At 46.2% G+C, this 17,091-nt stretch overlaps 1 protein-coding gene across 1 annotated transcript in view; it reads right to left on the bottom strand.

The window, feature by feature from the left end:
* Positions 1-17,091, bottom strand: part of SQLE (squalene epoxidase) — a 129,940-nt gene that overhangs the window by 54,947 nt on the left and 57,902 nt on the right. The window contains exon 6 of the mRNA XM_086966204.1: positions 11,476-11,647. Within this exon, the coding sequence (XP_086822330.1) occupies positions 11,476-11,647 (172 nt within the window). The remainder of the gene's footprint in view (positions 1-11,475; positions 11,648-17,091) is intronic.

Genomic DNA, 17,091 nt, shown 5'->3' with positions numbered 1-17,091 from the left:
TTACATAAAAAAATAACATCATTAATCATCAATTAAATAAATAATTCACATACAAAAATATTCAATAATCTATTATAATTAAATTACTTCTCACCCTTTACCCCTTCAAAACAAACAACCTGCTACAGCACTTAAAATCTGAAAAATTAACTACTTTACATATAATAACTACTAAAAATGTAACAAATATATTCAAAAACATATGATGATTATCCCAAACATTTACATAACATACATGCGGCGTACCCCAAGGTTCCTCACTCAGCCCCACCCTCTTCAACTTATACATGAGCCCCCTCGCAACCATCGCTCGCCAACACAACCTCAACATCATCTCCTATGCAGACGACACCCAACTGATCCTATCACTCACCAAAGACCCCAACACCGCCAAAACCAACCTACATGAAGGCATGAAAGAAGTAGCAGAGTGGATGAAGCACAGCCGTCTGAAACTGAACTCAGACAAAACAGAAGTCCTTATCTTAGGCACCTCCCCCTCCGCTTGGGACGACTCTTGGTGGCCAGAGGCCCTTGGAAAAGCACCCATCCCGACGGACCACGCACGCAACCTGGGCGTCATCCTGGACTCCTCTCTCTCGATGAACAGACAAGTCAACGCAGTCTCATCTTCATGCTTCAACATCCTCCGCATGCTCAAAAAAACATTTCGCTGGATCCCCACCGAAACCAGAAAGACAGTCACCCATGCACTGGTTACAAGTCGCCTGGACTACGGTAACACCCTATACGCCGGTATCACAGCAAAACTCCAGAAAAAACTCCAACGCATCCAGAACGCTTCAGCCAGACTCCTACTAGACATCCCACGCAAAGACCATATGTCTAGCCACCTGAAAAACCTCCACTGGCTCCCCGTCAATAAGAGGATTACTTTCCGACTCCTAACCCACGCCCACAAAGCACTCTACGAACTTGGACCCGAATGCCTCAACACACGACTTTCCTTCTACGCCCCCCCTCGCCAGCTTCGATCTTCCAACCAAGCCCTTGCTACCATTCCTCGCATCAATAAAACCACCATGGGAGGCAGATCCTTCTCCTACCTCGCAGCTAAAACCTGGAACTCTCTCCCCATCCACCCACGTCTCACACAGAACCACCTAGCATTCAGAAAGCAACTTAAAACCTGGATATTCGACAAGTAACTCCCTTCCCCTCCTCAAGCGCCTTGAGACCCTCTGGGTATGTAGCGCGCTATATAAATTTCTGACTTGACATTTAAAATGTATACTCAAATAGATCACAATTAAAAACAATATTATAAACAACTATATTTTTGTAAACGATATTAATGACTTCGATATTTTAAAAATTGATATTACTTACCTGAAAATCGCTATTCTTGACAACGATATTCTTGCTGACGATATTTCCATATCACAATATTTTGGACATGATATTTTGGTAGGACGATATTTTTGATTAGATATTTTGCCTGAATACCAAAACAAATGATGTATCTCCTTGTACAAACACTGCCACTGGATTTATGACGTAGTCACCATTACCACTTATAGTGTAACTCCACTATCATCAACTCACATTTAACTAGGTTCACTTTTAACTAGAGGGAACCATTACTTTATTGACGGGCAGCATAAAATCAGCAAAACAGCCTGACTTTTGGACTGTGTGAATTTCAATGACAAAATTAGTGGAGTATCATCTCCACAGGCACGCCATCGACCTCTGGAATCTACTAGACACCATCTCACCGGACGTCGCCTTCCTAACAGAAACATGGATGAATGCCTCTTCAGCCCCAGACATCACCATTGCCATCCCGGAAGGATACAAGATCATCCGCAAGGACCGCATCAAGCAAACAGGAGGAGGCATCGCTATCGTCCATAAGAACTCCATCCGCATCTCAACCAGCTCAGACGTCAACCTTGCCAGCGCCGAACACCTCCACTTCCAGATCCACACCGACCCCAAGACCACACTCAGAGGCACCCTCCTCTACCGACCTCCAGGACCCCGTGCACAATTCAGTGACGACATCACTGACTTTATCACCCCACACGCCCTCCCCTCCGAGGACTACATTCTATTGGGAGACCTCAATTTTCACCTGAAAAAGAGCAATGACAGCAGCGCCACCACCCTTCTGGACAATCTCGCCGACCTCTGACTCAAACAACTTGTCTCTACGCCCACCCACATCGCAGGTCACACACTCAACCCTATCTTCAACTCCAGCAAACATGTCTCCTTCAGTCACACCACAACTCTCCATTGGACGGACCACAGCTGCGTACACTTTATCTACAATAAGACCACAACTCACAACCATCCTCAACCTACTCTGCGAAGAAACTGGAACAAAATCACCATCGACCAGATCTCCTCATCGCTTCTTCAAAACTCCCCCGCCCACTCCTCAAACCCCGACCAAGCAGCCATTAACCTCACCCAATGGCTATCCAACAGCGCCAACATCCTAGCACCGTTGAAAAAACGCCAAAGCAAACTAGGCAGCAAAAACGCCTCCTGGTTCAACGATGATCTTAAGAAATCGAAGAAACACTGTCGCTCCCTCGAGAAGGCCTGGAAAAAAGACCCAAACACCAGCACCAGGGACGCCTTCAAAAACGCCACCCGCATACACCACCAACTAATCCGGTCTGCCAAGAAAGCCCCATTCAAAGACCGTCTAGATAACGCCCACAACAGCAAGGAATTATTCAACATCGTCAAAGAATTTACCAACCCATCAGCCAACTCCAACGACATCACCCCCTCCCAAGCCCTCTGCGACTCCCTAGCTTCCTTCTTCCACAACAAAATCGCAGACATCCACAACAGCTTCGACAACCGATCCGAAGACCAACCCACCCAACCTTCTGCAGGACCTTCACCCCCCTTGAACATCCTCAACGACTGGAACCCAATCTCCACTGAGGACACCATCCGCCTGATGAACTCCATCCACTCAGGATCCCCAACTGACCCATGCCCTCACCACATCTTCAACAAAGCAGACTCCATCATAGCACCACACCTCCGAGATGTCATCAACTGCTCCCTCAACTCCGCCACCTTCCCGGAAAGCTGGAAACACGCAGAACTCAGCGCCCTTCTGAAAAAACCCACAGCTGACCCCACCGAACTCAAAAACTACCGCCCCATCTCACTCCTTCCATTCCCGGCCAAAGTCATCGAGAAAGCCGTCAACAACCAGCTCGAAGCCAACAAATCCCTCGACTCCTCACAGTCCGGCTTCCGAGCCAAACACAGCACTGAAACCGCCCTCATCGCAGCAACAGACGACATTCGAACTCTACTGGACAATGGAGACACAGTTGCCCTCATCCTCCTCGACCTCTCCGCCGCCTTTGACACAGTCTGTCAAAGCACCCTTCTACAGCGCCTCAGACGTAGGAATCCAAGGAAAAGCACTGGAATGGATCACCTCGTTCCTCACCGGAAGAACACAGAGAGTCCGCCTCCCACCATTCAAGTCAGAGGCCTCTGAAGTCATCTGCGGCGTGCCACAAGGATCGGCACTCAGCCCCACCCTCTTCAAAGTATACATGAGCCCCCTTGCGGCCATCGCTCGCCAACACAATCTCAACATCATCTCATACGCGGATGACACTCAACTGATCCTATCACTCACCAAAGACCCTAACACCGCCAAAACCAACTTACACGAAGGAATGAAAGAAGTAGCCGAGTGGATGAAGCACAGCCGTCTGAAACTGAACTCAGACAAAACAGAAGTCCTCATCTTAGGCACCTCCCCCTCCGCCTGGGATGACTCTTGGTGGCCAGAAGCCCTTGGAAAAGCACCCATCCCGACGGACCACGCACGGAACCTGGGCGTCATCCTGGACTCCTCACTCTCGATGACCAGACAAGTCAACGCCGTTTCATCATCTTGCTTCAACATTCTTCGCATGCTGAAAAAAACATTTCTCTTGATCCCCACCGAAACTAGAAAAACGGTCACCCACGCACTGGTCACGAGCCGCCTGGACTACGGAAACACACTATACGCCGGTACCACCGCAAAACTCCAGAAAAAACTCCAACGCATCCAGAACGCTTCAGCCGGGCTCATACTAGACATCCCGCGTAAAGAACACATCTCTGGTCACCTGAAAAACCTCCACTGGCTCCCCGTAAATAAGAGGATTACTTTCCGCCTCCTAACCCACGCACACAAAGCACTTTACGAACTTGGACCCGAATGCCTCAACACACGATTGTCCTTCTACACCCCCTCCCGTCAGCTGCGATCCTCCAACCAAGCCCTTGCCACTGTACCTCGCATCAACAAAACCACCATGGGAGGTAGATCCTTCTCCTACCTGGCAGCTAAAACCTGGAACTCACTTCCCACTCACCTTCGCCTTACTCAGAACCACCTAGCATTCAGAAAGCAACTTAAAACTTGGATATTCGACAAGTAATTCCCCACCCTTCCTCTAGCGCCTTGAGACCCTATGGGTATGTAGCGCGCTATATAAATCTCTTGACTTGACTTGACTTGACATTATTAAAGTAGCTGATCTTAATGGAAAAATCTGGTAAGTCTGGTAAGTGGAAGTAATTAAGCATTAAACAGTGGATCCTTGTGGCATTCTACACCCTCATAATATTTTCCTGGGATCAGACCCAAAAGTAATCATGTCAGGTACCTGTAACGGGTCAATGGAAAGGATCTAGTTTAGAGGACTGAGTTTGATACATGTCTGGTTTATCAAGCTGGATTATGATCCTCAACCCCACATCTGCGAAAAAGGATAATGTTCCAAAAAGTTACTCTTTTGTGCCAAATAATCTGAGCACCAATACTTCAGATCAGTGATGTTTACTAACCAGTGGATACAACTTTGGTGTATTGAGAGTGTTGTATATCCAGCGAATAAGCCACTTCGCTGCATCAGCACTTTCCTGAGGAATTAATCATTTTTATGTAGGCTTATCCTTGAACATTAGGCTGCCTCCAATGCAATGTGAGCAGGGCTCAAAGAGATGAATGGACTGACTGGTTCTTAAAACCAACGAGAGTCACCATTTTGGGGCAGTGCGCTCACTAGTCCTTTCAGCAGAACGTCATTATAAATATATGCGCTGCGTGGACGCAGGCGCCTTGAGGGTTTTGTCCGCCCACTTTTTACCGAGCATTACCTATCCTGCAATCTTTGCAGATACTTTGGCTTCTACCTCCTGCTTTGTTTTAAATTGTTTTAGGCCTTTTTAAACTTAATTCTATATTGAAACTGAACTGTGAATTTGAATTTGAAATATTGTGTGTCTAGAGGGGTTTCCACTTCCTGGTTCCCCCGTTTGCCAACGACAGTCGCCATTTTGGGGCTGTGCGCTCTCCAGTCTTTCCAGCAGAACGTCATTATAAATATGCGCGCTGCGCAGATGCGCCGCTGGCGTGCCTAAGGCAAGCCAGTCTGCGCCCGTCAGCGTCCTGGAAGCGGCCAGCGCCAGCCATGCTGCCCGCTGGACTCCCCATCCAGAGGGTAGGTTGACCTACTCCATCGAACAAATGCAGGCACTTTGCCCCAAACCATGCCCCTATTGTAGCAGCTGGAATGTGCTTATGTGTCAAAGATTCCATTTGCACAATATGTGATTTTAGGCTCGGATTGCGCCTGGCAAAATCAGCCCAATCCTGTGTTTCATCCGGTAAGTACATAAGGGGGCCTCCAATTCATGCTGCCATGATCCACGTGCGCTCACTCAAGAAACATCATCAGGATGTTTTAACCTCCTTGTGGATAAACCACTTGATCTCCTGTTTATCACAGAGACATGATGATTCCTCTAATACAATTGTCACGATGGCCATTCCTGATGGCTATAGGAACTCTAAAGCTGATCGCCTAGAGGAAAGGGGGAGGATGGTTGGCCATTATATACAAGGATAAGTTGGTTCTTCACCAGGGTGAGGTTAGTTCATGGGGGAATGCGAAATCTTGGACTTCAGCATTTGCTTCTCGGCACATTTTAATCTGGGAGGCTCCCTGATCTATAGGTCTGCTGGACCAGCTGGGGCCTTTCTCAAAGTGTTGGGTGATGTTATTGTTCCCTGGGCTCTTTGCTTCTCCCACTATATTGTCCTCGGTGACTTAAACATCCACATTGATCAGACAGATACTAGGGACACACATGATCTTGATATGCTACACCTTGCCCAGCTTTCTCAGTGGATTAGTCTCCCAACACACCAAGTGGGTCATATCCTTGATGCAATTTGCTCTAATTTTTCCATCTTGGTAAATGATCCCCTCCCGGTACCTGCTCTGACCATTTCTTGACCTATTTTTCTTGGGTGGCAGCTAACGCAAACTCACCACTATGATATAACCACAATCCGGCGTTTGGCAAAATTGATCCGACTGTGTTTAGCCAGGCTTTGGCGGCTTCCAGGCCCGTTCTTGCTAAAGATTTTGAGGGAGGGCTTGCAGGCTACACTAGCTGTGTTACAAATACAATGGATTTGCTATCCTCTGCCTTCCCCCTTAGGTTTTCCAGGGAGTCGACATTGAAACCATGGTTCACGCCCGACCTGAAAGTGCTAAAACAGGAGTGCAAGAAATTGGAGCGGGATTGGCGGTGCAGAGAATTCTGTCCCTTGGCTAAGCATATGCTCAGGTTACAACAAAAAATGTATTACTCTGCTATAGCCCAGGCTAAAAGCCTCTTCTACTCGGCCCGCATTGACCTTTCCAAGAACAATACAAAGGACATTTTCTCCATCGTCCAGAGCTTCATGACTCCCACAGTCCAATCGAGTACTCCCCCCATCCTCAGACGCTTGGTGCGATAGTCTCTCAAGTTTTTACATGGACAAAATTTGCATTATCCAGGTGTCTTTTACCTCCTGCAGCCAGACTACAGCAGGGCCCCTGCCTCCGGTGACTCCACCTGTTAATCCTATTCACTCCCTGACTGCCTTTACTCCCATCGACCTGTCCGCTCAGTAAAAATTCTTAAGGGCTTGAAATCAGGCTCTCCATCGGACACCTGCGCAGCTAGACTGCTGTCAGATGCTGCGGAGACTATCAACTTTGAATTCAATAGCATCATTAATATGTCTTTTCAGGAGGCTCGCGTCCCGGAAGTCTGGAAGCAGGCCAAGATTCTTCCCTTACTAAAAAAGCCATCCCTGGATCGTCTTAGCCAAGGGAATTACCGTCCCATTTCCCTTTCGCCCAGCGTGGCAAAGGTCTGCGAAAATGTGGTGACTAAACAACTCACAGAGTTACTCGAAAGGTTGGTCCTCTTACATCCGCCCCAGTCAGGGTTTAGCACTTCTTATAGCACTGAGTCAGCCCTGGTGGAAATCCTGGAGGCCATCCAGGAGTGTCTGGACACGAGTGGGAGGGCAGCCTTGATTCTGCTTGACCTGTCGGCGGCGTTCAACACGGTTCCACACTCACTGTTGCTCACCCGACTTGCTGCAATCGGTGTCTCTGGCACTGCTTGGGAATGGCTTAAGTCCTTTCTGGAGGTGCGGATGAAACAGGTCTGGCTCCCGCCGTCCTCTTCATCTACTCAGATAGTGGCCACAGGTGTCCCACAAGGATCTTCTCTATGCCCCTAGCTTTTTAACATCTATGCTATCCCTTTGGTCCAGCTGAGGACTTGGGGGCAAAAATGAGTGCTTACGCTGACGACACCCAGCTCCTATTTACATGGGGCAAAAAAGAAGACTCCATCTCCTCCGCAAAAATGTTTTGACCTCGGTATTTAATTAGCTAGCCGCTACTCAGCTTAAGAGAAGTCTGAAATACTCCTTACGGAAATTCCCCCCCAACTTCAAAGAAGCGCTCTGGCCATCCGAGTTCACCATGTCATCCTCAACAGGCAAACCCGCGAGGAACCTCCGGGTTTGGCTTGAGGAGAACCTTTTGTTTTTCACTAAGGTCAAGAATCTTGCTGGTAATTGCTTTATGCTACTTACAACCCTCAGGAAATGTCTTCCTCTTCCTCTTCTTCCAAGGGCTGCTAAAGAAACGGCCACCCATGCTCTTATCTTATCCCGGTTAAACTATGCTTAAGCTCTGTTTGTTGGCATCCCGGACTATCTGCTCAATAAGTTACAGGTGGTCCAAAATGCTGCTGCCAGGCTTCTTCACAACATCCCTACTAGAAGCAGTGTGAGACAACATCTGTGCTCACTGCACTGGCTTTCTGTGGCAGAACGGGTCAAATTTAAATCCTTAGTCATTGCTCATCGCGCCCTTCATGGCTTAGGCCCTACATACCTACAAAAGCGGTTCTCCTTTTATGCTCCCACCAGACAACTGCGCTTCATGTCTCAACTCCTAGCTCAGGTTCCCCGCTTCAAACTAAAAAGGTTGGGTGGCTGCTCCCTTGCTCTGAAAGCTGCTCTGGCCTGGAATGCATTTGCCATTTGCTTTACGCAACACTCAAGACCCCACTGCTTTCAAGAAAATCTAAAAACATTCCTCTTTGTTTAGCTCAACTCATTCTACCCCATACACCTTGCGCTGGAACATGCCTCGGAGTATCTGTGTGCGTTATAAAATAAAAAGAAATAACATAAAAGTCTTTGCTCCAGAGACAACATGTGAAAGTAGAGAATATACACTCAATGAAAAAACAAATTCACCTATTAGGTTCTCAAAAAGTGGTACCTCAAACATGACATTTATATGATATGTTTAGTCTTTGCCCATTACTAATATAACACTTAAAATACATTGTAGGAAATCTGCTTTTTCTGCATGGTCACCCCAGATTATACTCTTTTTGCTGGACCATATATTTGTGCTGGCTTTAGAACTCAGTGTACTTTACCCCTGCTAACCAGTAGTACAATGACTGTGCTCCCCCTTTAATTATGGCCACATTGGCATATTCCTAACTGGTATATTTAACCTGCCTATAGGTGCACAATGTTTGGTTCAAAATGCACCTTGGGCCTGGAAGCAAAATGGCCCTAACGGACTTCAGCACCTATTGTATCATTCACTATAGTTGCTGTGGAAACATGGCTTCAGGTCTACCACTGTAGCCTGACTAAAATAGTGCAAACCATGCACTGCAGCCTGTCAAAATAAATCCTTTTGACAGGTAAAATACTTAGTTTTAAATATTAATAGGTACCATATGTGAGCCTTATAGCCCATAAGGTATTTAAAAGTGGGCCGTGTAGAGAATTAACATTACCATGTCTCTTATCCCTTCCACGCTGATGACGAGCTGGGCTCGTCATGGCGTAGCCTCCTCGCACGCTGATGACGAGCCCAGCTCGTCACGTAACATGCGCTTTTAAAAATCTCAGCGTACGAGGGGAATTCCGCTAGCGCGCATGAGGTTAAGTGACAAGGACCTAAAAGGCCTAGCTGTCCTATGTAGAAAATCAGAGAACAGATTAAAATACTAATACTGTATCTCCGGAATGCGAATGAGACCAGCTACAAAGATAACCAAGCAACTATTTTTAATTGTTAATCTAATTCAATGGTCAAGTCAGATGTTTAATAAATGTCAAGTAAAAATAACTTTTACAAAGTTACCCTTTACCTCCCTGTACTGTCAGCAAGTAAATAGCATATTTCTCTGCTAGCGCTCGGCCTGTACTCAGCCTTGAATCGGTGAGAAATGCCCCCAAGGAGCAAACAATAGGCTGACTTGAATGGGCACAGCTGACAGCCCTGAACTCCACTAAATATGCAGGGTGGGAGTTGTGGGCATCCTGTTTGACACCACAAATCCTGCTTGACAGGTCCATTCAGCCTTATGAGGCACACTTAAAAGAGAGAGAACAGGATGCCAAGACAGTTCTTGTGTATCCACTCTCAGATTGCTGGAGGACCCTGCGATGGTATTACCAGATTTCCGGCTCCGGCTTTGTTGTGGGTACATTGCCGGTCTCAGGCTTGATTTCAGTGCTAGGTGTGGTTGGACACTAGGATTACCATAGTAAACTCGCCACACACACCTCTAGCCCTCAGAGACCAAGTCTAGTGGGTTCAAAGACTTTTGCCATTTTGAAAATGGCCTGACACATGACATTTTGGGCCTGTTTGAAGTAAGGCAAAAAGGAACTACTGAAAATGTGGGTAGGGTTGGTCCTGTGAACTTTTAGCCTATTGGTTAGGGTGTGTGCAGAATCATCTCACCCCCATATGGTTCCAGGAATAAAAGAGGCACTCAAATCAGAACACTTACATCCGAAGAGGACTAGACCTGCTGTGACCCGAGAGGAGGCCTGACGGTTGAACCTAGTGTTCCCTCTTGTACCCAGGACAAAGAAGTGGCCTTCAAAGGCCAGTTGGCTTACCTCCTTTGTGTGTGGGTAGAGGGAGACAACAAGCTGCAACAGACCTTTCCCTGGAAGTACGCAACTGATCAGTGGCAACTGAATCTGACCTGGACACTACTATATGACTCTCCCTAACACCCTGTAAATCTATAAGTGCCTCCCCTGAGGAGCTCTAGAAGTATACTTCTTTAGTTTATTGGGACTTAAAACTGAAAATAAAATCTTTGGCAGGTTGGTCTATCCGACCCATGCTCCATCGTGGTCAGCCTCAAATCGCAACTAGGTCATAGACTATCACAACCACTAACTATCACAGGCGCTTTGTGCTACTTCTCTGCTTAATTTTGATGTCATATTGTTTATAGAATTTTGCCTTAAATTAAGCTGGTCTGCTCTGTGCTATACCTACCGGGGCATCAGTTTAGGTTAACTCCGTAACTTTGAGGGTTCACCCTAACAAGGGGTGTGATTTCTTAATATGGTGGGTAGTCACCCACCATAAATACCAATCCAATTTCTTACACATGTCACTCAATGATTTTAAGAGGACATAACAATGAAGATGATAAACGGCTGGCGAGTTTGTTTGCAAAATTAGAGGGGACGTCTGGTAAAGGCTGAATACTACAGTTACCTTTACTGACCAATCGTGAATAAAAAGGGTTCTAGAAAATCTTTTTTGTGATAATCCACTAGGTGTGACACCTATTGTTTTAACATTCACTAGTTTGTTTATTTAATCTGTGGTGTGGAGGAAAAGGAGGGAGTTTTCCTATTGTGCAACAATTTTAATTTTATTTGGATGCCACCAATGCAAATCCAGGAACTAAAAGATTTCAGATGATTTAAACTGTGATAAAATATGCATCCTTTTTTTATTACAGCCTGTCAGAAATGGTTAGAAATTAAAATGCAAGCTATACTGTTTCCTCACAGGAAAGTAAATGCACAAATAATTACTCAATCTCATGGCCACAGAAGACTGTAGTTTTCATTTATTGTTATCTTATCTACTCATGTCTCCTGGGAAAGCAGTTATGGAATAAATAAAGGTCTGTGATTTCATCGGTGTCCCTTTACCATGATGCAGTTTGCAGATATGTATCTGCCTGTTTGATTACACATTATCAAAAAGTCTTTAACGCACCCTGGAAAAAAAACTGTGGTTTTGCAATGAATATTTAATTTACCTGGTAATTGTGGATGAATGTTTTCAATCATGTAATCCTTTATATTTCTTGGCATTTCACCTCTAATGTCCACAAGTACCCTTGTCTCGTTGGAAGATATCTGGTAGAGTAGCACTGGGCTAGGATTTCCTAAAACTAGCTCAGCATGATTGGCTTTAAACTGTGGAGAGTCCTAAAAATAGAAGATGCATTCAAGAAAGATACATCAGAAAATGATCATGACAAACTTAACATAATAGCAAATTGGACCACACCTACACATTCACATATTAGTACTTAGTAACACATCTTTATCCGAAAATAGAAGTAGATTATTCAGTAATACATTCGAAAATAATAAACAAGCACTAGCACAGCTAAACTGGTCTGGCGTGCCAAGCTGATGCAATGGCTATTTGTTTCTGGTCTCCCTGCAGACAGCTTAAGCAGTCTGTCACTGACAGTATAGTAATCAATACTTCTATAATTCTGAGATTTGGCTTCATGATTGCTCATGATTGGATGGCTTCTAAATCCATTTCACCTTGCTACTCCTCACTGGATGGCTTTGTTCCCTGTTCTTGTGCTAGTCGTACCTCTGGATCTATTACATTTCACCTTTAAATTTCATGGATTGTGGGTATACCTCCACTGCGGACATTAGATTAAAACAAGGTCATATCATTTAGTGGTTTAACGCTCCCTATTTTATTTTATTTATTTCGATTTGTATAGCGCGTTATAACGCAGGGGTCTCTAAGCGCTTTGTCAGGTACGCACAGCAGACATTCAGAGGGCCATTCGAGAATTTACAGCCCCACCCAAGCTTGTTGGAAGAGCACAGTTAGGGGTGTACATCCTGCTTTTTTCCCTCTCCCTTCCTCCTCCTTTCTCACCAATGCTCCTTACTGCACTCTCTAGCCCCGTCTCTCTTTCTCTCCAACTCCTGCTACGCTGCTCACCCTAGTTATCTTTTTCCCCTCCATCCAACAAAAACTGCTTTGGCACGGTGTTATGCTCACTCTTGCTCTCTGCACTCCCCTGCCTATCTCTTCCCCAGAATTTATATCACTCCCACATCACTCATCGCTATTAGCTTTGGTAATAAGGGATGCTTTTAAAAATTGCATCGGAATTGACAAAGCCAATACGGGTGGATGAAAGTGTATTTTTTTATTTTATACTTCCAGGGTGGAAACCATTGGCGAAGAATAAAAAATAATGTCTGAAAATGTTTACATTTTTTTTCTATACTTTGAGTGAAGTAAGGAAAATGTTACTTACCCAGTAGGCATCTGTTCAGGGCATGTAGTGCTGTAAATTCACATGCTGTCCATACTCCCACCAGGGCCTGAATGTGTGCAAGTTGTTTTTCTTCAAAGAAGCCTTTCAAGTCATGAGGTACTTTGACTCCTCATCTTGCTGGTAATGTGCATGGCCATCGATTTTATTGTTAGATTGCTTTACTGCCCAGAGGCTGAGGGTGGAACGTAAAACAAAAAGATGTATATAGACATGTCCAGTCAAAAAGAAAGGAGGAAAGGAGGACTACTGAAACAGTCACAGGCGTCTGGGGAGGATGGCTGGTGCATGTGAATCTACAGCACTAGATCCCACCGACAGATGCTTACTGGGTAAGTAACATTTTCTGTTCGAGGCATGTGTGGCTGTAGATGCACATCCCTACTAGTAGGGCCTGTATTCTGAATCCAAACCCGAGCAACACAAAGGAGAGCACAAACAGTTACGATTGAAACAAATGATCCCAAAAGACAACCCCGATCTTGCACAATCCCCAGTACTATATCCTTCTCTGTCATCTGAATGCCATAACCAACCATTGTTGAGAGGACTTGAATAATATCGATCCATAATTTAGCACAGCATTGGACACGCAATAAAGGTACTCAAATTCTAGGACTTCAGGAGCATGAGAGCAAAACTGAGATACCTGGGTCTAGGTGCCTGATTTCTCCATGGCTCTGCGTGAGAAGGTCCGGCCAGTTGGGGAGCCTCTCATGCTGTACCACTGAGATTTCAAACAGAATGATGAACCAGGGTTGGTAGGCCCAGGTGGGAGCCATCAGGATGAAGGTAAGAGATGTCTGCTGAAGCCTCCGAACCACAAATTGATGTAGTGGGATAGGAAGAAAAGCTGAAGCAAATATCCCTGACCAATTCACCCATAGTGCATTGCCCCCCAGGACTGTGGGTGTGGGAACCTGGAGGTGAGGCATGGGCATTTGGCATTTTCTAGCATGGGAAAGGGGTCTGCCTTTGGGAATCCCCAATGGTAGAAGTACTAGAGGAGGGCTTGCGGGTGGGGTTGCCACTAGTTGTTGTCCACTCTCGGATGGTACTCTGCTAGTAGATGGATCTTGTGTCAGTGGTCCCACCAACAAATATTCTGGGCTAGATGAGAGACCTGGTGAGATCGGGTGCTGCCTTGCTTCTGAAGATAATACATGGTTGTCATGTTGTCAGTCTTGATAAGGATTACCTTGCCAGTGAAGTGAGGGAGGAAAGCCTTTAACTTTAGGTGAACAGATAGCAGTACCAGGTAAATGATGCGGAGACCCTGTTGACTGAGTTCCAACTGGCTTCGTACAGTGAGGTCTTATACGTGGGCACCCCATCCTGTAAGGAAGGCGTCCATTGTACTGGTCTTCTGAGGAACTGGGCCGAGGATCGGAAGCCCCTGCAACAGATTGTTAGTGTTCCACCACTGCAGAGAGTGACAAGTGCGGCGGCTGATCAACACTCGATCTTCCCAATGACCCTCTGCTTGGGACCACTGGTGTGCTAGGCATTTCTGCAATGGATGCATGTGGCACCAAAGCAATATAGGAAGCCATGATGAAAATGAGGTGTTAGTGCCAGCAAAGGACTGTATCCTGGCAGCGTTTGGATAGGCGATGCCAACTTCTGAGTTGAGGATTGCACCCAGTTAGGGCCGTATCTGGAGGGATTGGAGGTGGGATTTTGTAGCGTTGATGGTAAAACCTAGCTTGTAAAGAAGGTTTATCGTGACCTTTGCATGCCTGTGGCATTTCTGTTGTGTAGCACTCTTGATGAGCTAGTCATCTTGATAGGGGAAGACGAAGACAATAACGCCCTCTCTGCGCAGAGGAGCTCCCACCACTGCGAGCCATTTGGTGAACACCCTCGATGGCCCCAAAAGGAGCACCTTGGACTAGTAATGAATCCTGAGATACAGGCAATGTGCCGTGGTCATGAAGTCACCTTGTTACAATAGTTTATGGAAGTGTCCTAACAATGTATTCGTTAAGGGGCCTGAAGTCCAGAATGGGTCAAAAGGAACCGTTTTTTGGGGGGGAACTGGGAAGTACAGAGAGTATACTCCTATGCCCTGCTGATATTGGGGGATAGGTTCTATTCCCCAATAATTCTACATTGTTTTGAAGCTGAGGTCTCGTGCCATATGAAAGGCTTAGCCGTAAACCTCGCTATCTCTCCAGTCTTCCATCATGGCGATGAGTACATGGTGCTGTGTGACGGAGGAGTCGCCGCGATACTCAATTCATGTCCATGCTGCTGGCTTTACACCTCCTCTGTACAAAGACAAATTTGATTGGTTCCCCTGACCCTGTAACTTTCTGATACAAAGTGTATGATGAAGGCTTTACCATAGCCTTGTCTCCTTGTCTTACTCGCACCCTGACCCATGTATAGAATCTGATTGTTGGGTTTCCAAAAGATTCTGTGAGTCTGGGCATCGCATGACAGCCAGTCTTGCGACGTGCCTGCCCTCTTTTGAAAAGAGTCTTGGCATGCTTCCCCTTTATTTCTATTGAAGCGAACCCTACTGGAATTCATGGGTATTGAGTCGTGTTTCCAAGAAGCCTTTATTTTACAAGCAGCATTATCTAAAGAAAGGTTAAAGTTTGCCGTTTTATTATGCATGCGAATGTGACGGTGCTGATCCTTGCTATAAAAAGCAATTTGTATTAATGGTTTTTCTCTGGGTTCTTCCTAAAAACAACGTGGCATGTAGTCAGTTTGCTAATGTGACTTGAGTTTTCTCAGAAGATTGATAGTTAAGGGGAAGGAAGTTACGTTTATTCCTTAAACTGTTTGTTGTATTCGCCTCAAAGAACAAGTTACTTACCTTCGGTAACGATATATCTGTAAGAAACAGTAGTTAGTATTAGATTCCTTACCTTAGAATATTCCCAGGCGTCAGACTGGATCCAGAAATGTTTGCGTAGCAGTACCCTTGCGCATCAATAGGCGTCGTCTGCGGCTCCGCAGCCGTCGTCGGCTTCGTGGACGCCATGATGATGTCGTCGGAGTACTTAGACGCCGCCTCCGCGCGCTGACGTCAGTTCTTAGACACAGCTTTTCCGCGCCAGAAAACGCAGAGCCATGTCAAAAGCCAACACTGGTGGCATTGAAATTAGGGCCCTGAAAGGGGATGACCTTAACCCTAGATATCGGTTCGCAGAACGGGGAGGATGGGTGGGGCGGTAAGGAATCTAATACTAACTACTGTTTCTTACAGATATATCGTTACCGAAGGTAAGCAACTTGTTCATCTGAAAGAAACAGGTTAGTATTAGATTCCTTACCTTAGAATAGATACCCCATCAATAGCAACCCCGGTGGTGGGTCTGCGAACCAATAATCACACCAGAAAGTCCTGGAGGACGGAACGGCCAAAGAAGCAATCCCTCCGGACTTGGCTGTCCAGGCAGTAGTGTCTTGCAAATGTGTGCAGCGATGCCCACGTATCTGCCTGACAGATGTCCTGCAAGGGGACTCCCCGGCCCAGGGCAGTTGAAGCCGCCGTGGCCAGAGTGGAATGGGCCCTCAGCCCAACAGGAGGCTCCTTCTTCGCCAAGGAGTAACAAGCCTTGATACACAAGACCACCCCCTTTTCTGAATCGTTTTGTCCACCATAAGCGTGGAAGGGTATACTCAGATGTGAGTCCCTTGCTCACTGCACCATCAGGATTCAAGCAAGCCGGGCCGAAGACGGCTGTAATGCCAGAAACCGGTCCCGGGAAGCTTGTTTCCTTTCCAGTAAAAGAATTGGCTTGGTAGTTTGGTCTGCCCTGTTCCCATGATGCACTGGGCCAGGGACAGACTAATTTGCATGTAGCCAGGTTCTGAGCTGGGATGGTGCAGTGAGCTAAAAAACGGTGATGGAACAAGCCCTGATCTGTTGACTGGGTAGGAGTGTTCTGCTTAATTCAGATACTCTGTCCATCACCACCCCCTTTTCTGAATCGTTTTGTCCACCATAAGCGTGGAAGGGTATGCTCAGACATGAGTCCCTTGCTCACTGCACCATCAGGATTCAAGCAAGCCGGGCCGAAGACGGCTGTAATGCCAGAAACCGGTCCCCGGAAGCTTGTTTCCTTGCCAGTAAAAGAATTGGCTTGGTAGTTTGGTCTGCCCTGTTCCCATGATGCACTGGGCCAGGGACGGACTAATTTGCATGTAGCCAGGTTCTGAGCTGGGATGGTGCAGTGGGCTAAAAAACGGTGATGGATCAAGCCCTGATCTGTTGACTGGGTAGGAGTGTTCTGCTTAATTAAGATACTCTGTCCATCACCACCTCCTTTTCTGAATAACTTCTAAAAGTGGCATTTCTAAAATAGTTATAATAAATCT

This window comes from Lissotriton vulgaris, chromosome 4_1 (genome assembly GCF_964263255.1).
Source record: "Lissotriton vulgaris chromosome 4_1, aLisVul1.2, whole genome shotgun sequence".
Classification (NCBI taxonomy): Eukaryota; Metazoa; Chordata; class Amphibia; order Caudata; family Salamandridae; genus Lissotriton; species Lissotriton vulgaris.
This window is presented reverse-complemented; position numbering and strand designations above follow the sequence as displayed.